The sequence below is a fragment of the Macaca thibetana genome, chromosome 3, assembly GCF_024542745.1.
Source record: "Macaca thibetana thibetana isolate TM-01 chromosome 3, ASM2454274v1, whole genome shotgun sequence".
NCBI classification, from domain to species: domain Eukaryota; kingdom Metazoa; phylum Chordata; class Mammalia; order Primates; family Cercopithecidae; genus Macaca; species Macaca thibetana.
In genome coordinates this window covers 81397078-81419062 of record NC_065580.1, presented here as the reverse complement: position 1 = coordinate 81419062, position 21985 = coordinate 81397078, and the positions used below count along the sequence as shown (strand labels likewise).

General features: G+C 35.5%; 3 protein-coding genes across 12 annotated transcripts in view; 2 read left to right on the top strand and 1 right to left on the bottom strand.

Moving 5' to 3' along the window:
* The window catches only part of NDUFA4 (NDUFA4 mitochondrial complex associated), a 711072-nt gene that overhangs the window by 618765 nt on the left and 70322 nt on the right, over window positions 1-21985 (top strand). The gene's annotated exons all lie outside the window — the stretch shown is intronic.
* Window positions 1-21985, bottom strand: part of PHF14 (PHD finger protein 14) — a 200367-nt gene that overhangs the window by 146752 nt on the left and 31630 nt on the right. For all 10 annotated transcript variants that reach the window (XM_050783024.1, XM_050783014.1, XM_050783016.1 and 7 more), the window contains exons 5-6: window positions 14269-14428; window positions 5040-5151 (exon numbers count right to left, since the gene is read on the bottom strand). In XM_050783024.1, coding sequence (XP_050638981.1) covers window positions 5040-5151; window positions 14269-14428 — 272 coding nt within the window. The remainder of the gene's footprint in view (window positions 1-5039; window positions 5152-14268; window positions 14429-21985) is intronic.
* LOC126949752 (60S ribosomal protein L23a-like) lies at window positions 21266-21727 on the top strand. The gene has a single exon (XM_050782517.1). It carries the CDS (start codon window positions 21266-21268, stop codon window positions 21725-21727), a length of 462 nt encoding a protein of 153 aa, XP_050638474.1.

Below are 21985 nucleotides of genomic sequence, written 5' to 3'. Positions count from 1 at the left end.
CAGTACCCAGTTTACAATAATTCCACTTCTAATTTTTTAACTTTACAATGTTTATTGTGTATTGCTTTTGCAATACACACTCAGCAGAAACCACACTTTCAGTACCCATACAACCACTCTGTTTTCCATTTTCAGTATAGTATTCAATAAGTTACACGACATAGTTAACATTTTATTATAAAATAAAGTTTTTTGTCAGATGATTGTGTTCAAGTGTAGGCTAATGTAAGTGTTCCAAGCATATTTAAGGTAGGCAACACTAAGCTATGCTCAGTAGGTTAGGTGTATTAAATTAATTTCAACTTAAAATTTTATTTTAAACTTACAATGGATTTATCAGGATGTAAACCCACCATAAGTCAAGGACTCTATGTATAAATATATGTAATCATTAAACACAACTACTATGAAGAAGAGATACTATAACTATTCCCATTTTACACGAGGAAATTAAAGACATGTTAAGAAATCTGCTTGCCAAAAATAACAAGGAAAGTAAATATAAGGCTTCAAACCAGGACAATCTTACTTTAAAGCCCACCATTAAGCTGTACTAATTCTTAAACAATATAAAATTGCTTGGAAAAGGAAACAAGAGATCAGAGAAAATCCAACAAAAAATCTAGGCATTACAACCTAGAAATCATGCATGTTTTAAATTTCTTTAAGACAACTAAAAGTAATAAAACCAAAGTATGAACTGTTGAAATTACCCCAAATCCTTTCAGATTTATTTTTTTTATTCCTTTATCTCTTAAAAAAAGGCAGGTGGAGGGGGAATAGCTAGTCTAAAAGTTTAAACTACTCTGGTAAAAGAAATCTTCATAAAAGAAAAAGACGTTAAATTATGAAAGACTGACAGTGGACAATTAAAGAATTGTTTAATATAAGTATTAAAAGTGAACTACATAAGAAGGAAACAAATACAAGGAAAATGTTAAAATTTCAATAGTCAAATCCTGACATTCTACTGCCTAGTTAATAACAGTAGAACATAAATGGTATAATATATTGGCAAATAGCAATCTAACCATGAGACTGAGAGAGAGAGATAAAGAGAAATTAAATTATTTAAAGGATGTCAACACTGTGAACAGAGACACATTGTTTAGGATAATTCTCTGGGTAATTTCATGTAATATGCTGAAATTGAGCAAGGGATTTCAGAATGAATATAAGGAAAATATTCCTGACACCCTTTTTATATTATAAAACAATCTATCAAAGAAAACAGAATCTTCCTCAATTGCCTGAATCATTTAAAATGCTAGTGAACTAAGCAACTGAGAACACAGAAGGAGAACATAATTCAGATTGGAAAATGAGTAGACAATGTGGTCTAGAAGGCTGTCCCAGTCATAACTCACAACATTGTATGTGATTTTGCAGAGGCGCCAGAGAGTACCTAGTTTTCAACTCAGTTTCCCAGTGATATTTTCTTAAAGCAAAATAAGCAAGAGGAAATTAGCCTGTACCTGTTTCTGTATATGGAATCTCACACAAGGTGAAATTTAATTTAGAAAAATTCCTTGTAATAAATCAAATTTAAAAACAAAACAAAACAAAAAAATCAAAAAACAAGCTTCAACTAACCACAACAGCCAACTAGACATTAGATAATGTAACTGGACACCTTCTACTAAATCATACCCATATAGAAAAACAACACAGCTGTAGCCAATTAAGTAATTTCCTTACTTTAGTTCCACATTCAGAAAATAAAAACCCACTGCTCACACTATTAAAGTGGACATCTCTGAGCCTTTTCTAGTTGTAAGTACTGTGCAATAAATATATCTGTTAATTTACTGGGCAACTTGAGAAAAATCTGTCTCAAATAACCTCTGTTAAATTTACAAGCATACATCAGAGATAATGCAAGTTTAGCTCCAGACCACTTCAATAAAGTATCACAATAAAATAAATCACAAAAATTTTTTAGTTTCTCCACGCATTTTCAAGTTAAGTTTACACTATCTGTAGTCCATTATATGTAAATAATATTATGTATTTCTAAAATGTATATACATTAATTTAAAAATACTTTATTGCTAAAAAATGCTAATGATCACTTGAGCCTTCAGCAAGTCATAATCTTTTTACTGGTGAAAGATGCTGCTTTGATGTGGATGGCCACTGACTGATGGGGTGGTTGCTGAAAGTTGGAGTGGCTGTGGCAATTTCTCTTTTCTTTTCTTTTTTTTTTTTAAGATGGAGTCTCGCTCTGTCACCCAGGCTGGAGTATGCAGTGGCGTAATCTCGGCTCACTGCAACCTCTGCCTCCTGGGTTCAAGTGATTCTCCTGCCTCAGCCTCCTGAGTAGCTGGGGTTACAGGCACGTGCCACCACGCTCAGCTAATTTTTGTATTTTTAGTAGATACAGGGTTTTGCCATGTTGGCCAGGCTGGTCTCGAACTCCTCACCTCAGGTGACCCACCCAACTCGGCCTCCCAAATTGTCGGGATTACAGGCGTGAGCCACCGCGCATGGCCTGGCAATTTCTTAAAATAAAACAACAATGAAGTTTGCTGCATAGATTCATTCTTCCTTTTATGAAAGATGTCTCTGTGGCATGTGATGCTGTTTGACAGCATTTTACCCATGGTAGAACTTTCTTCAAAATTGGAGTCAATCCTCTCAAACCCTCTTGCTGCTTAATCAATCAAGTTTATGTAATATTCTAAGTCCTTTGTCGTAATTTTAACAGCGTTCATAGCATCTTCACCAGGAGTAGATTCGAACTCAAGAAACCACTTTCTTCACTCATCCATGAGAAGTAACTCCTCATCTGTTCAAATTTTATCATGAGATCTCAGCAATTCAGTCACCTCTGGCTATACTTCTAATTCTACTTCTCTTGCTATTTCTGCCACATCAGCAGTGACTTCCTCCACTGAAGTCTTCAACCCCCTCAAAGTTATCCATAAAGGCTGCAATCAACTTCTTCCAAACTCCTGTTAATATGGATATTTTGACCTCCTCCCATGAATCATAAATATTCTTAATGACATCTAGAAAAGTGACTCCTTTCTAGGTTTTCAATTTACTTTGCCTAGATCCACTGGAGGAATCACTATGTATGGAAGCTATAGCCTTATGAAATGTATTTCTTAAATAATAAGACTTCAAAGTCAAAATGACTCCTTGATTCATGGGCTTCAGAATGGCTGTTGTGACAGCAGGCAGGAAAACACATTAATCTCCTTGTACTTCATCAGAGCTCTAATGAGCAGTAATCTTTTGAAAGGAAGCTTTTTTCTGAGCAGTAAGTCCCAACAAGGGGTTTAAAATATCCAGTAAACCATGCTGTACACAGATGTGCTGTGTACGGGCTTTGTTGTTCCATTTACAAAGCATAGGCAGAACAGACTTATCATAATTCTTAAGGGCTCTAGGATTTTCACAATAGTACAGGAGTGCTGGCTTCAACTGAAAGTCACCAGCTCTGTTAAGTCTCTAAACAAGAGAGACAGCCTGCCTTTCGAAGCCAGATAGTGACTTCTCCTCTCTAGCTATGGGAAGTCCTAGATGGCATCTTCTTCCAATAGAAGACTGTTTTACCTACATTGAAAATCTTTGTTGAATGTATGAGTCTTCATCATTTGTCTTAGCTAAATCTTCTGAATAACTTGCTGCAGCTTCTCCATCAGTACCTGCTGCATCTTCTTCACGTCTTATATTACGGAGATGGCTTCTTTCCTTAAACCTCATGAACCAACCTCTGCTACCTTCCAACTTTTCTTCTGCAGCTTCCTCACCTCTCTCAGCCTTCACAATATTGAACAGTTAGGGTCATGCTCTGGATAAGGTTTTGGCCTAAGGGAATGTTGTGGCTGCTATGATCTATCCAGACTATTAAAATTTTCTCCATTATCAGCAATATGGCTGTTTCACTTTCTTATCACTCATGTGTTTGCTGGAGTAGCACTTTTAATTTCCTTCAGGAACTTTTCCTTTGCACTGACATATTGGCTATTTGGCAGAAGAGGCCCAGCTTTTGGCCTACCTAGGCTTTCGACATGCCTTCCTCACTAAGCTTAATCATTTCTAGCTTTTAATTTAAAGTGACAGATGTATGACTCTTCCTTTCACTTGAAAACTTAGAGGCCAATGTAGAATTACTAATTGGCAAAATTGCTTTTTCTTTTTTTTTGAGAAGGAGTCTCACTCTGTCACCCAGGCTGGAGTGCCGTGACGCAATCTCAGCTCACTGCAACCTCTGCCTCCTGGGTTCAAGCGATTCTCCTGCCTCAACCTCCTGAGTGGCTAGGATTACAGGCACCGGCCACCACGCCCAGCTAATTTTTTGTATTTTTAGTAGAGACAAGGTTTCACCATGTTGGCCAGGCTGGTCTCGAACTCCTAACCTCAAGTATTATCTGCCCACCTTGGCCTCCCAAAGTGCTGGGATAACAGGCGTGAGCCACCGCACCCAGCCCTAATTGGCCAAATTTCAGTATCACTGTGTCTCAGCGAAACAGAGAGGCCCCAAGTCAGGGAGAAAGATAGGGGAACACCAGGTTGGTGAAGCAGTCAGAACACACATAACATATATCAATTAAGTTCACCATCTATGTTAACAGCATATATCAATTAAGTTCACCATCTATGTTAACGGCATGTTAACAGCACCCCAAAACAATTACAATAACAGCATCAAAGATCATTTCTAATATTCTTTTTCATAATTTTGACAAATTCCACTTCAAAAGTAAAGTCAGAAATTAGGCTTGTATTTGATCCAACTAATTGTAAATAAGGTTTTGGTCTATGTATTAGGCACTGTGAACAGTGCCAGGGAAATGGTAGTAGTATCAATTATCATTTTACCTCCCATGTTATTCTAAATTGAGAATGTATAGAATAATGTATACATTATTGGCTTTCTGGGAAAACTACTCAATAATAAATGATTCAGTGCTAAATAGGATGATTCCTAGTAAGCATTTCTGCAGTCAACATAACACAAATAAAAAGTCATGTAAGCTAACAAGTAAAACCTTTCTCTTTCAAGCTATCAAAAATATTTTATGTCTCACCTTGGCACCATATTTGGAATAGTTCATTTCCGTTAGTGTTACTGGTCGTAATTTGTCAATATCTCCAAAGGCTACTCCAGGAACATACAGGGCACAAACAATATGAACCCATCTAAGGAAAGAAGATATGATTTTGCTATCAAATCTTTTAATAAAATTCCCACACACAAAACAAACATATAAAACACCTGCCATCTCAAAAAACTACCAAGAGAATTCTGTAATCAAATGTCCCCCAATCTCAGGCACATCATTAAAAAATATGAAACACCTACAGAATAACAGTTACAAAAAAGGGGAGTGAAATTACTTTTCCAGCAACTTAGACAAAAGTGAGAGCTAACAACTATAATTGCCTTTCACTTAAAATTCACTCACTGCACTTTGCACTTATCTATTCTTAAATATTTGCATAAAACTACTATTCAAATGAAACAAAACATTTTCATATGCAAGGAAAGGTAGTCACATTCATTATTTTAAGCCCTTTGAGAATTAAGAATACTAATTTAATAACTGTGAAGTTACTCTGCAGTAATTAAGTAAAATTTCTCTTTCTTGTTACTCTTTCCCAAAAGCTGCTGGGGTAATAATATTTAAGGACATATTTTACAATTTTTGTATACAGTTTAACTTCCTTTCCAGGTTAAAACTGCTAGGAAAAGGTACAGAAGAAGCAATTCACATTTTCATTCATCTTATCTGTTTACCATACAACCTATATACTAAAATTCATATGCCCCAAATATAAATATTTGTTAAAAGTTTGAATAATGCCATAAGACTAAACAAAGAATGCTCAGAGTTTCAGTACACTGGAAAAAATTGCAGTTGTTTCTAATTTCATTTTTAAAAACCTGCTCTGAACCATTTTTAATATATTAGGCACTCTTTCTGCTTGCTTAAAACAAAACAAACAGTGGGATCACTGACTTTGAAATTTAAATAGTAGATCTCATCACTTTTGTAAGAAAGAGGGTCACAGGAACAAATCTCTATTAACCCTGTGAATATATTAACAACAAATTCTGCTTTATCACAACTTAAGAGGCTATGCATGCTACATGGTTCTGGTTTTTGTGGTGCATTATGAGTTTTAAAGGACTAAGATCAAAAATTATTCTCTAGAGGCACTGGGAAAAATAGTTACAAATCCTTTTAAAAATTATCTTTTTTATTGGAGAAAAAAATCCAAGGTTTTGAGATTTTCTTGATAGAATATTTTAATCCAACCTCCCAAATGCATCCTGTGGAGTTCAATATAAAGATACACATCTTCAACAAGCAGCTGCTTTCTCAATTTAATTTGTTCAGTTTTTTCATGCTCCACTGATGGATTAAATGTCGCTATACTCTGTAGAAGTTTATCTTTGATAAACCTAACAGCTGGCTGCTTGCTTCATACTGACCTTCTTAAAATGTAGTACACAAGTACTACAGATTTAAACTGCCATTTCAATGTGACTGGCACACAAGTATACCATTTCTCCCAACCACTCATGAGGATACCAACTTGAGTCCTCATTAAAATACCTATCAAAGTCAATGAAAATCATGGCCAAGACAAGTATGGTCCCTTTTAATACCAGCTGTAAATAAGTTTCTTGTTCATTTGTTTGGATGCACATAATTTATAACTTTGTAATTAAGACAAATCTGCAAATCAAAAAAAAAAAATCTTCCTTGTTACTTTACCATTAATTTTGCTTGGAGCTATTATGACAGATGTTGATTGGGGAAAGGAACAGGAAATAAGCATCACATAAAACCACCAAAAAATAAGAGTTGGAACTGTCATCCTAGCACAAACTATTAACAGATTATTTTAAACTCATATATTTTAATAAAACAGACTAAGTAGAATGATACTTCTCAAAAGACTCATTTAAGAATGAAAACTATATTAATCAATAAAATTGGAGTTTAAAGTACTCTGTATCAGTAATGTCTTTACAGCATGTAAAACAAATTCACGTCAAGTATGTTATTTTCATTCCTTCATCCAGTAATCAATTGTAAGTGTCTACGAGGTACAGAGCACCATAAAGGTAGTTTGGAAATTATAAAGATGTATGTGAAGTGCTTACAGCAGAGTGTGGCTCACTGTCTTCACTCAAGAAATGTTAAGTACAAGGAAAAAAAAGCCTAAAAGCTTCTGTTGAGTGGGAGGTTGTTCATTTACATATGAAGAACTGGTTTCAGAAAGATTAACTGATTTTCAAATATAACAAGGCTAGCAAGGGACAGAACTAAGACTTACTAAGTCTAGAATTTTAAAGGAAAAAAAAGAAAGAAGTGGTAGGGCACAGTGGCTCATGCCTGTAATCCCAGCACTTTGAGAGGCAGAGGTAGGAGGATCACTTAAGCTCAGGAGTTTGAGACCAGCCTGGGCAACATGGTGAAACTCCATTGCTACAAAAAATACAAAATTCAGCCAGGTGTCGTGGCATGCCCCTGTAGTCCCAGCTACTTGGGAGGCTGAAGTAGGATGATTTCTTGAGCCTAGGAGGCAGGAATTTACAATGAGCCGAGATCATGCCACTGCACTCCAGTCAGGTTGACGAAGCCAGACCTTCTCTCAAGAAAAAAAGAAAAAAATGGCCAGGTACAGTAATCCTAACACTTTGGGAGGCTGAGGTGGGAAGACTACTTGAGCCCAGGAGTTCAAGACCAGCCTGGGCAACAGGATGAAACCTCATCTCTACAGAAAAATACAAACATTAGCCAGGTGTGGTGGCGCTACCTATAACCTGAGCTACTCGGGAGGCTTCAGTGGGAGGATCACTTGAGCCTAGGAAGGAGAGGTTGCAGTGAGCCAACATCGTGCCACTGCACTTCAGCCTAGGCAACAGAGCCAGACCCTGTCTGAAGGGTAAAAAAAAAAGAAAGAACTGAGACATAAAGATTTCAATGCTGCCTTTTATTGCAACATAAAGCTTAGTTTTAAAAATTAAGGAATTTAGTTCAGAGCCATATTTTATTTCACAATAGCTAGGAGGACATCCAACAAAGGACATAAAGAAGAAGAGTGCAACAAATGATAATGGAAACACAACATACCAAAACCTATGGGATACAGCAAAAGCCCTACTAAGAGGGAAGTTTATAGCTATAAGTGCCTACATCAAAAGAGAAAAAACTTCAAATAAACAATCCAATGATGCATCTTAAAGAACTAGGAAAGCAAGAGCAAACCAAACCCAAAATTAGTGGAAGAATTAATAAAGATCAGACCAGAAATAAATAAAATTGAAATGAAAAAAATATATACAAAAGATCAATGAAACAAAATGTTGGTATTTTGAAAAGGTAAACAAAACTAACAAACCTTTAGCCAGGCTAAGGAAAAAAGAGTGAAGATACAAATAAATAAAATTGGAAATAAAAAAGGAGACATTATAACTGATATTGCAGAAATTCAAAGGATCATTAGCAGCTGCTATGGGCAACTATATGTCAATAAATTAGAAAATCTAGAAGAAATGAATAAATTCCTAGACACATACAACCTACAAAGATTGAACCATGAAGAAATCCAAAGCCTGCACAGACCAATAACAAGTAATGAGATTGAAGCCATAATAAAGTCTCCCAGTAAAGAAAAGCCTGGGACTGCTTGACCTGATGGCTTCGTTGCTGAATTTTACCAAACATTTAAAGAAGAATACCAATCTTACTCAAACTATTCCAAAAAGCAGAGGAAGAGGGAATATTTCCAAACTCATTCTACAAGGCCAATGTTACTCTGATACCAAAACCAGCCAAAGGCACATCAAAAAAAGAAAACTACAGGCCAGTATCTCTGATGAACACTGATGCAAAAATCCTCAACAAAATACCAGCAAACTGAATTTAACAATACATTAGAAAGATCATTATGACCAAGTAAGATTTATCCCTGGGATGCAAGGATGGTTTAACATAAGCAAATCAATCAACATGATACATCACATCAACAGAATAAAGGATAAAAACCATACAATCATTTCAACTGATGCTGAAAAAGCATTTAATAAAATTCAACATCGCTTCATCATAAAAACTCCCCAAAACCAGGGGACAGAAAGACATACCTCAACATAATAAAAGTCATATATGACAGATCCACAGCTAGTATCATACTGAATGGGAAAAACTGTAAGCTTTTCCTCTAAGATCTGGAAAACGACAAGTATACCCACTGTCACCACTGTTATTCAACATAGTACTGGAAGCCCTAGCTTCCAGCAATCAGACAACAGAAAGATATAAAGGGCATCCAAATTGGAAAGAAAGAAGTCAAATTATTCTTGTTTGCAGATAATATAATGCCATATTTGGAAAAACCTAAAGACTCCATAAGAAAACTATTAGAACCGATAAATTCAGTAAAGTTGCAGAAGACAAAAGCAACATACAAAAATCAGGAGCATGTCTACATGACAACAGTGAATAATCTGAAAAAGAAATTTTAAAAGTAGTGGCATTTATAATAGCCACACATAAGATTAAATATCTCGGAATTAACTTAAACAAATAAGTAAAAGATCTCTATAATAACAACTATAAAACACTGATGAAACAAATTGAAGATGACACCAAAAAATGGAAAACTATTCCATGTTCATGAACTGGAAGAATCAATATTGTTAAAATGCCCATACTAGCCAAAGCAATGTACAGATTCAATGCAATCCCTATCAAAATACCAAAGACATCCTTCACAGAAATAGAAAAAACAATCCTAAAATGTGTATAGAACCACAAAACACCCAGAATAGCCAAAGCTATCCTAAGCAAAAAAGAATCATACTACCTGACTTCAAATTATACCACAGACCTATAGTAACCAAAACAGCATGGTATTGTCATAAAACAGATACACAGAACAATGGAAGAGAATAGAGAATTCTGAAACAAATCCACACACCTAAATGGACTTAATTCAACAAAGGTGCCAGGAACATATATACGGGAAAAGAGCTTCTTCAATAAATGGTCCTGAAAAACTAGATATCCATATGCAGAAGAAGGAAACTAGACCCCATCTCTTGCCATATACAAAAATCAAATCAAAATGGATTAAAGACTTAAATCTAAGACCTCAAACTATGAAAATACTACAAGAAAACGTTGGGGAAAATCTCCAGGACACTGCTCTGGGCAAAATTTCTTGAGCGAAACTCCACAAGCACAAGCAACCAAAGAAAAAATAGACAAAAGATATCATACCAGGTTTTAAAAAAAGCAGGATCACAAGTTGGACAAATGATACAATCATCAAACTGAAGAGACAACCCACAAAATGGGAGAAAATATTTGCAAATTACCCAACTAACAAGGGATAAATTACCAGAATATATAAGGAGTTCAAGTAACTCTACAGGAAAAAAAATCTAATAATCTGATTAAAAATAGACTAAAGATTTGAATAGACATTTCTCAAAAGACACACAAAAGGAAGTTCATATGCTAAAACAGGTATATGAAAAAGGACTCAAAATCCTTGATCGTCAGAGAAATGCAAATCAAAACTACCATGAAATATCATCCCACCCCAGTTAAAATAGCTTATATCCAAAAGACAGGCAATAACAAACGTTGGCAAGGATGTGAAGAAAAGGGAACCCTTGTACACTGCTGCACAAAATGTAAATTAAATGATGAAGAAAACTTCGGAGGTTCCTAAGAATTGAGCTGCCATATAATCCAGCAATCACACTGTTGGGTATACATTCAAAAGAAAGGAAATCTATATATTAAAGAGATATCTGCACTCCTGTATTTGTCGCAGCACTGTTTACAATAGCTAAGATTTGGAAGCAACCTAAGTTTCCATTAACAGATTGAAATCGGATAAAGAAAATGTGGTACACAATACACAATGGAGTACTACTCAGCCATAAAAAAGAATGAGAGCCAGTCATTTACAACAACTTGGGTGGAACTAGAGATTATTATGTTAGGTAAAATAAGCCAGGCATAGCGAGACAAACATCACATGTTCTCACTTATTTGTGGGATCTAAAAATCAAACAGCTGAACTCATGGATACAGGAGAAGGATGGTTACTAGAGGTTGGGAAGGATAGTACAGGGAAAGGGTAAAATGGTGGGGGGAGGTGGCAGATGGTTAATGAGCAGGAAAAGTGGAAGGAATAAGACCTACTGTTAGATAGCACAACAGGGTGACTACAGACAAGAAAAACTAAATTGCACACTTAAAAATAACTTAAAGAGTGTAACTGGATTGTTTGTAACTCAAAAGATAAGTGTTTGAGAAATGGATACCCCATTCTCCATGATGTGCTTATTTCACATTGCATGCCTGTGTCAAAACATCTCATGTACCCCATGAATATATATATCTACTGTGTACCCACAAATAGTAAAACTATAAATAAAAAATTAAAAAGGAGAGCATGCCTAAAAATTTCCCACAGTCAGGTTTATAAGTCTTACTCTCCATAAGATACAAAATAAAAATTTAATGACAAGAAAGTATTGGTTTTCTTACATTAAATCACATCATTTTCTATGTAGAACTTGTAGCTCCCATCAAGAATAGAAGGAAAAAAGTCTGATTAATCCCATGTGATAGTGAACTTCAAAACCTTTTTTATTCTTTAGACACAATATTCATTCTTTTTCCCTGTTTTCCATTTGAAGCTCATATACTAAAAGGCTTGTCGAATGTTCTTGGCTTTTCATACCTTGAATCAAACTAGTATTACATCCTTGGAAATATTATGAAGGCCTATAATTTCCAGTACAGCCTACAGGTGAGTGTAGACATTAGCGCAAGTAAAGTGTTCAAATAGTATATAAAATAATTTTTGCCATGTTGCACCATCACAGGAAATGTCTACTTATGTAACGTCCACAGTATCCAAAAAAAATCCCTCAGTAAACCTAAATGGTAAAGAGGCCTCAGTTTTCTTAATTCAGAAACAACTTTACCTGTTGTTTTGTCTATTATGATAGCATGAAGTAACCACTACTTGACAGTGCCCTAACAGAACTTTTAAATTATTAACAAGAAAAAGAGTAAAATAAATTCTCTTCCCTAAAAGGAAGTTCTGTCTTTCCAAAACTGCCTTACTTATTCATCACAATTTATCACCAAAAATTTCAATTCTCAGGACTGGAAGAGTTATCAAAAAAAAAAAAAAAAAATCTATGCATGAGCTAAAACTCCATGATTACCTAAAATAAGTAGAGCAATAATAGTAATAAGAAAGAACTAGTAGTAGCAGTAACGGCAGTAGTAAGAGTAAGGAGACATTTACTAACCACTTATGTTACAGAAACTGCTAATTGTTTCTCATGGATCATCTCATTTAGTCCTCTCAACACTACTAAGGAAACCGAGGCATAAAAAGGTTATTATCACTTGCCTAAAATTATACCTAGTAAGGAAAAAAAAAAAAAAAAAGACCAGAATCCAAAAATAGACAGTCCAACTTGAAAGTGCACACTTAATGCTTACCGAACTCCCTAATACTAGGCCACTGTCAGGCCAAACTTAAAGTAATGCCTATGCCTATGATATAGACCACAGATTCATGTCAATACATCAAATCATTTGTTATATACTTTATTTTTGGATAGACGATAAGGAAGGAGAGGTAACATTCTTTAGTCATTTGTCTTGAACATCAACACATGGGGTTCTCCAAGATCCAATGGTACACTCTATGCTATCCCAGCAATCTTGTATGGCAACATTTCTCAAGGATCGGTTCACCAATTGAGGCAAAAATGATAAAAATAAGAAAAAATTTGTTTTACTTCACTAAAGTAAAATTTATTAAATTTAAAAGCCTATCCTTTATTTTAGGACATAATGTACCCTAGTTTTTTTTATGTTAAAGTATGGGAAATCATGGTGATAATTTATATAGGTTGCTTTGCTGTTATTCTTGTTTTTAATATAAAGCATGTTTAATAAAATAGTAAAATATCCTTATGTGACAAAATAAAAATTTAAGTACCCCCCCCTTATACTGGAGAGGAAGAGGCAGAGCGTGATCTCCACAAAACAGAAAAGGTTGAAAATTACTCTTAATTTTAGTTACCAATCCTAGATGGTAGTCTCCTGTTAAAAAAAAAAAAAAAAAAAAAAAAAACAGGAAAGATGACACCACCATTATGATGACAAGTGCTCAAATGTGTTAACACACGAGTGTGAATGTAGTAAAAAGAACACAGGTCTTTGTGCCACTTATTGATTTATTTGCCTCTCATGCATGCTTCCATACCTACTCTGCAATAATGGACCAAAATTCTTCAGCATTTCTTCTTAGAGTGAGCATGACACTAAGCTCAATGGTAGAGGGAGCTATAAACTCAATGGCAGGAGGTCTTGTAGGAGAGAGGGGCTTTTCATCTGGGATGGGTGGAGTACATCCTCCTGTGCTCTGCCCCAGCCATATACACAGTCCCTCAGTGACCTCACAGCCCTAGCCCAACCTGAAGATCATTTTTCCATGGCCCTCTCAACATAGATAGCATACTCTTCAGGTTTCAAACCAGTGCCCCAGTTCTCCCTGCAGACTGTACCCAGCCACCTACTTGCCATGAACTGAAGACAAAATTTGGCCTAGGCTATAACCAGCATAATTCTCTCCATCCATTAGGGTTTAACTATAATTTCTCCAACAAAGCCTGAACCCCAACCTAGAGTAGGAGGTCATCATTCCAATTTTGTCATTCCTTGGATAATCTCCCTCAGCCCCAGAGCATCCTTTAGAGTTTTTTTATACCTTAGTGACTCTTTTATCATAGCTTAATAATTCTTTATACTAAACTTCTCCTTTTTAAATCACTGTATTAAGTTCTATCTACTGATATAAAGTTATACAGATCTAGGTTCAAAATTGACCATTCACCAGTTTGAATATACTTAGGTAACTTATTAGTCTTGAACTAATAAGTTATTTAAATAATCTGAGCCCTGGGTACTAAACCTATCAAATGAGAAACTTTACCATCTGCCTCATCATAGGGTCAATTATTAAGATTAAATAAGATTATGGATGTAAAGGCAGATGCAGGTACTCAATAAATGGTCTTTCCTCTCACCCTTCTCCATCTGTATCCCACTGGTCATTTACTCTATGCCAAGAACATACAAAGAAGCAATCAAATGAAAGTGTGTAACCTGGATAACCATAAACAGAAGAACAGGGAAGTCAAAGGCAGACACATTATAAAGCAAACATATGAATCAACATAATTAGGACATTAACCTTCCAGCATCTGTCTCCTTGAAAATTCCATCCTGATTAGGGCACAGTTCACAGCTAGGAGAAACACCACATTTACAGGCATCACAAAACCAAGGTTCAGTGGAGTTTTCAGAAGCTGAACTCATAATAGAGTCACTTTCTCCATCAACTCCGTAACAACCTAAAAAAAAGAAACACACTATGATTAAATAGGGTTTATTTTGTTAAAGTCACATACAATCACAAAAGAAAAAGAATAGCAAAGGGAAGAGATGAGGAAAAAGATATGAAATACCAGTGATTTATAAGAAATGTATTAAAATACAGAAATAAACTCATTTTATATACTTTTTCACATAATGTAGTAACACAATGAAATAAATGACATTTTAAAAAATAGTTTTAGTCCTACTATAAAAGCATTAAAGGTGGGAAAACAATAAATTTTTAATTTAAAAAATATTTAAAAATAGGCTGGGAGCAGTAGCTCATGCCTGTATTCCCAGCACTTTGGGAGGCCAAGGTGGGCAGATTACCTGAGGTCAGGACTTCTAGAAAAGCCTGGCCAACATGGTGAAACCTCATCTCTACTAAAAACACAAAAATTATCCAGGCGTGGTGGCAGGCATCTGGAATCCCAGCTACTCAAGAAGCTGAGGCAGGAGAATAGCTTGAACCCAGGAGGCAGAAGTTGCAGTGAGCCAAGATTGCGCCACTGCACTCCAGCCGGGTGCCAACAGCAAAATTCCATCTCATAAAAAATAAAAATATAAAACATAAAAATATAAGTTGTCATTAAAGAATTTAGATTAGTTAATTATTGGTTGGTAAATACTTACTGAGGTCCCTTTGTACCAGGTACTAAAATATGTATATAAAAGACCAAACTCATGCAAAACAAACATACAAACAAAAAAGTCTTTGATCTAATTTTGGAGGTGGCAGATTGTAATATAAACAGGTATAATACAATTGTAAAAGCAAAGTTACACACCTAAAACCATAGAACAGTTTGAAAAGTTCAGAGTAATAACGTTAGACAGACTGAGTTCCACGCACAACTGAGCCAATCTCTAACTATATGATGTATTTAATCTGTTTAAAAATTTTAAATTATTCTGTCTTCTGTGAAAATTTGTCTATAACTGAAATGGATGAAAACAGTATGTCATTCTCTTTTTTCCTCTTATCACTCACAAAACTAAATATTCTGAGAGAAGTTCATCATATTACTTAGGCAGCTAATGTAATAAAAATCCTTAAAGATTCTCATGAACACTCCCAACCAACAAGATAACCTGGCAATGTTCTTTACATTTTAGAGTAGGACATGTCATACTTCAATTCAACTGCCCTCCAATAATCAAAAGCAAAGTTCCCTTATATACATCTCTGGAATTACAAGTTACAGTTGACAATGGAACAACACAGGTTTGAACTAGTCAGATGCACTTATACGTGGATTTCTTTCAACACAATACGGAGTGAAAATACACTTGTGGGATACAAAACTCACACATACAAAGCATCAACTTTTCATAAACCCAAGTTCCCCAAGTCCAACTGTGGGACTTGAATATGGGCTAATTTTGGTATCTGCAGGGGTCTTGGAACCAATCCCCTAGTTATACTGAGGGGTGACTGTATATTTAAAGTTACTATTTAGGCTTCCTAATCTGCCTAAAATTTTTATAAAGTCAAAGTATTTTCCTTGATTCTGAGTTTAAAAGAGTAGATTATTTATCAAAGCTGCAATAAGAAATTCAGGCAGGACTTCATTGACAATATCTTGGTAAATCAGGTTTTGATCATTAAAATTCCTATAACTCAATTTTGTCTATGAACTCAGTATTGATGAGGCTGTCAGTACCTGAGAAACCAACAAAATCTGCTAGTAAGCAATGTCGCATCCATAATCATAAATAACTTTCTCAGCATCAAGATGCCTAGAAGTTTGTATTACTACCACCAAAGTATAATAAACATGGAATCTGATAAATGGAAATTGAAAAGTTCTGAGACAATATTTCATTCAGACTATTAAAAACCATGCTGAACTACTTACTGATAACCAACAATAAAGTACACTTCTCTACTGATGATAGTCATGACTCCTAAATAGATTTCTTCTTCCCAAATGTAATGGACACACACTAACTTCTCATTATCAAATTTCCCTTCCTCTAAAAAGGAACACACTGCCCTTATGTAAAACATCCTTCAAAGAAACAATTTAAAGCACATATAATAATGAATACATTGCAACTTAATTCTAGTCCTGATGTATCACCTGTAGGTTTGGGCATTTCTCCAGTCTCCTAAGACACATGTGTTACATCTCAAGATAGGTCATTTCTAAAGATGAAATAGCAACCATCCCAACATCCTTTTGACCAGGTTTATTCTAAGAGGGTAGGTCTTGGGGCCAAGTTCTAAGGGGCACCCAAAGTAACCCCCAACAAACTGATGACATTAAATAAGCCACGATGAGAAACATTTAACATGATCGTCTCCTAAAAGACTTTAGCCAACGTAAGATCATGTGATTATTTGAACTGGTAAACACTAACCAGACAACCAGGAGCCTAAATTGGAGAGTCACCTCTCACAGCCATTAAAGAAATTCAACTAAAATAAATAAATAACTACAGTATATAAATGAATGAATACTGAGTTAAACAAATCAGCCATGAGAAAGAAAAAGAGCCATATAAAATTAGTAAATAATTTTAAATTACCAACATTAATTAACTAGATTTCATTATATGTCAATGGTTACATATATTTCATTAAAATACTACTTACCTAATATATATCTAAATTAAAATAGCCTAATAGTAAGCAAAAAACTAAAAAGTTGGTTTGCAACTATGACTTACACAAGCTGCTTCAAGCAACTGTTTAATTGTTATCCTTTGCTATTCAAAGGTTTTATAACAGGGAATTTTAATAAAATCTGAAAGTCAGCCAAGCCTTGTAGTTCATGCCTGCCATCCCAACGCTTTGGGAGGCTGAGGCAGGACGATCGCTTGAGCCCAAGAGTTTGAGACCAGCCTGGGCAACATAGTGAGGCCCTGTCTCTACAAAAAACACAAAACAGAGTTTAGCCAAGCATGGTGGCACACACCATAGTCTCAGCTGCTAGACAGGCTGAGGTGGGAGAATCACTTTAGCCTGGGATGTGGAGGGTGCAGTGAACCAGCCTGGGCAACAGAGCAAAAATCTCGTCTCAAAAAAGTATATATATTTTTTCAGATTATGCATGTGTGTGTATATATATTATACATAATATATGGATTTATTTCATATATACTATGTTAATAGTTACGCTAAATATAGTTAAAATTAATAGTTATAAATTAAACTATATAATTTCATTTAATATTTTAATATACTTTAATACATAACTATATATATCATATGTACACACACAATCTGAAAGTCATATAAAATGTCAAAGAAAATATTTAAAAGGAGTTAGACTGTAACACACAAGATAAGCAAAGGAATCGAAACTCATTAATTTCTTTAATGTCATTAAATTGTGGTTGGCAATCATCATCTTCATCACCTTGTCTAGATATGTATTATTTTAAATGCACTATCATAAAATTAAAAGGAAATACAATTTTCTTCTTGGGATCAGTTTTATTTCCAACAAAAGAGCAAAATGTTATATTCAAAGAAAAATCATAAAACGAAACAATCATCATCAATCTATTTTCTCAATGTGCTATGCAATACCACATGGGAAAAAATACATATTTTCTTTACAAAATAATGTTCCTTTGAAACAAATTCAAACTAGATAAAATCTGCATTCAGAGAAGTAGGCAATTACCAAGAGAATAAAGCCCTTAAGGAGCTATCCAATTTATTAACTTCATTCAGCCAAATCAAGGTAAATCACAGCAGTTTACTTTTTATAATAAAGAAAATTTTCAATTACATTTTTAAAGAATATTCCACACACATAGCAAACGTGCACATTTGCACAGAGTTTTAAATCTCCTACAAACAATCTCATGAATGATTCTGAAATCCATTCCCAGGAAATTCTTCCTTTGTAATCTGGAAGACTAGTGTTGTGCAAGTTCAAAGAACAACCAGCAAGTGTGTACGTATTTTTTCTTCAGCTTCGCTGTCCCTGAAAAATGATCCATACTGTGTCATTATCTTTATAGAGTTCTTTACTTGCCACTTTTACTTGCCACTTATCCCATATTTCTCTGTCATACCTGTTGGGTTTACTGAGATCTAGACCAAAGTTCTAGCACTGTATATCTGCTCCAATTCATTTTAATTAGTGACTAAATACATTCTAAAATCTTTCTCTCTTCCATATAAAACATAAGTATGGGAAAAATATTTTCTTTTTCACATGGGTAAACAACATAAATAATGTATAAACACCTAAAACTCATTTCATATGTGCTCAATGTGTTTCCAACGGGTAATATAGAAGACACATTTCTATGGCCATTTAATTAGGATCAATCTTTCACTAATATATGCTATGCACACAACTCATATTTAAGAAAAAAAATGTGTTTACAATTGTTTTGAGTTGTATAAAGGTATGGATAATTCCAATCAGTGGAAATGTTCCTCATTCAGCTTTTCACAGAGGGGCCAGTGGACTTCCAGTCTTCCACCTTCTAGCTATGTAACTTTGAACAAACCAAATCTCTGAAGCTTAGTTACTTCATCTGCAGTATGTGTTTAATAATATTTATCCTAATTATATTTCAGTATATATAAAACAGGTATATAAAAGTTGTCATTTAAAAATTTAAAACACTTTTTCTGTACTTAATATATTAGACTTTTGACTATGAAATTCATCAATAAAAAAGATTTTTTTTTAATTTTTTTTTTTTTTTTTTTGAGATGGAGTCTCACTCTGTCACCCAGGGTGGAGTGAAGTGGCATGATCTTGGCTCACTGCAAGCTCCACCTCCAGGTTCACGCCATTCTCCTGCCTCAGCCTCCCAAGCAGCTGGAATCACAGGCACCCGCCACCATGCCCGGCTAATTTTTTTTGGATTTTTAGTAGAGGCAGGGTTTCACCATGTTAGCCAGGATGGTTTCGATATCCTGACCTCGTGATTCGCCCACCTTGGCCTCCCAAAGTGCTGGGATTACAGGTGTGAGCCACCGCACCCGGCCAAAAAAAGATTTTAAAATGAGTAATAGTGTTTACGAGAAAGACAGTACCTACAACATGCATAATACTTGTCAGAAACATATCCTAAAGCAGTGACACCAGGGACTGGTTTCGTGAAAAACAATTTTTCCATGGATGGGACAAGGGGATTATTTTGGATGAAACTGTCCCACCTCAGATCATCAGGCATCACATTCTCATAAGAAGTATGAAACCTAGATCCCTCACATGTGCAGTTCACAATAGTGTTTGCGCTTCCATGAGAATCCAATGCTGCCACTGATCTGACAGGAGGTGGAGCTCAGGCAGTAATGCTCGCTCACCAGCCGCTCACCCCCCGCTGTGAGGCCCAGTTCCTAACAGGCCAAGGACCAGTACCACCTGGTTGGGGACCCCCGTCCTAAAGCATAAAAGAAGTAACGTACCAAATGGTTATAACTTGAACATATTCAACTATCCAGTAAACACTCCTAAGGATATCTTTTTGCATACGCTAAAAAACAAAAATGGCCTTGGGCTAGGCTAACAGTAAACTGAAAAATAGGGGGAAACATCTCTTAGTAAGCCTTATTTAATGAATAGCAACTAAACCAGAGGGCAACTGCTGGTAAGTACACTACCTAACTTCTGTCATGTACTAACATATACCTGACATTTTCCTTCAGACACACTGCAATCAGGATATCAGGATAAGTGACATCATGGTCAGAGGTACCCTAATATTAGAAGATCTTCCCACAAAAATATTTATACTGAGACGCTGCAGCCCTCAAATTTCAAAAAGAAAAGAGATTTAGATGAAGCGAGCACTCTGAAAAGTAATTACAGTAAACAATTATAAATTCAATAAGCAAAATTTGGTGTACTACCTTTTAGCAAAATCTCAACTTAAAAATCTTTATGCAATTACTTGAGAATAAGCATATTTCTCAAAAAAAAAAAAGAAGATAAAAGAAATGCAACAAAATACTATGGCTGTCTGGATATTAGGACAATTAGAAATGTTTTTCTTCTCTCTGTTCTATATTTTCCACATTTTATTTAATATTCATGTATTATGATAGGCGAACAGTTTTCTCTAAATAGAGTATTCATGAAGTTCATATTTAACCATGAGATGTTTTTTAAAAATTGCATGGCTAAATTACAATATGGAAGTCTGTCACTGTAAGCACGTGAATTTAGGAACAGAAGACTCTAGCAACACTAGCTGCTTATTACACTTTTTAAAATGTCCCTTTCTTTAGATTGAGTTTTAGATAAAAATTCATTTTGAAACTTAAAAGCTAGTCCCAAAAGAGTTAAGGGGAAAAAAAAATCTATAGGTGTTAACCGTACAGAAAATTGTAAACAACAAAAAAAATCACAAAGTTAAAGGATACAGAACAGGATGGAAAACATAAAAAATATTTGCAAGGATGGAAAATATTTGCAACACATAACAGACAACGAACATTAAAAAAATAATTCCAGTAAGTCAATGAGAAAAGAGACAAAGAGAATCTAACGACTAAGCTTGTCTTTTTTTTTTTTTTTTTTTTGAGACGGAGTTTCGCTCTTGTTACCCAAGCTGGAGTGCATTGGCGCGATCTCGGCTCACTGCAACCTCCGCCTCCTGGGTTCAAGCGATTCTCCTGCCTCCGCCTCCCGAGTAGCTGGGATTACAGGCGCCCACCACCACGCCTGGCAAATTTTTTGTATTTTTAGTAGAGAAGGGAGTTTCACCACGTTAGCCAGGCTGGTCTCAAACTCCTGACCTCAGGTGATCCACATGCCTTGGCTTCCCAACCTGCTGGGATTACAGGCGTGAGTCACCGCGCGAGGCCAAGAAATGACTATGCTTTTCACAAGATGGCACTGAAAGTGAAGGAAGCTCCTGCCCCTCCTAATGCTGAAGCCAAACCGAAGGCTTTTAAGGCCAAGAAGGCAGTGTTGAAAGGTGTCCACAGCCACCAAAAAAAGAAGATCCGCACGTCACCCACCTTCCAGCAGCCCAAGACACTGAGACTCCGGAGGCAGCGCAGATATCCTAGGAAGAGTGCCCCCTGGAGAAACAAGCTTGACTATTACACTATCAAGTTTCTGCTGACCACTGAGTCGGCCATGAAGAAGATAGAGGACAACAACACACTTGTGTTCATTGTGGATATTAAAGCAAACAAGCACCAGATCAAACAGGCTGTGAAGAAGCTCTATGACATTGATGTGGTCAAGGTCAACACCCTAATTCGGCCTGATGGAGAGAAGACATATGTTCGACTGGCTCCTGATTACAATGTTTTGAATGTTGCCAACAAAATTGGGATCTTCTAAACCCGGTCCAGCTGGCTAATTCTAAATATATGTATATGTTTTCACCAGAAAAAAAGAAGAAAAGAAATGACTAAGAAAATGACAGGCAAGTAAGAGAAAACAAAATGTGGCAAATGGCCACAAGATACCAAACTTAATAAGGTGAATGCACATTATAATAAAGAGATTATATCCAAAAGAATAAAATAAAATTTACAAATATGCAATGTTATCAAGCAGTTTGTGCATTGCTGGTAATTACTACAGTCTTTTTGGTAG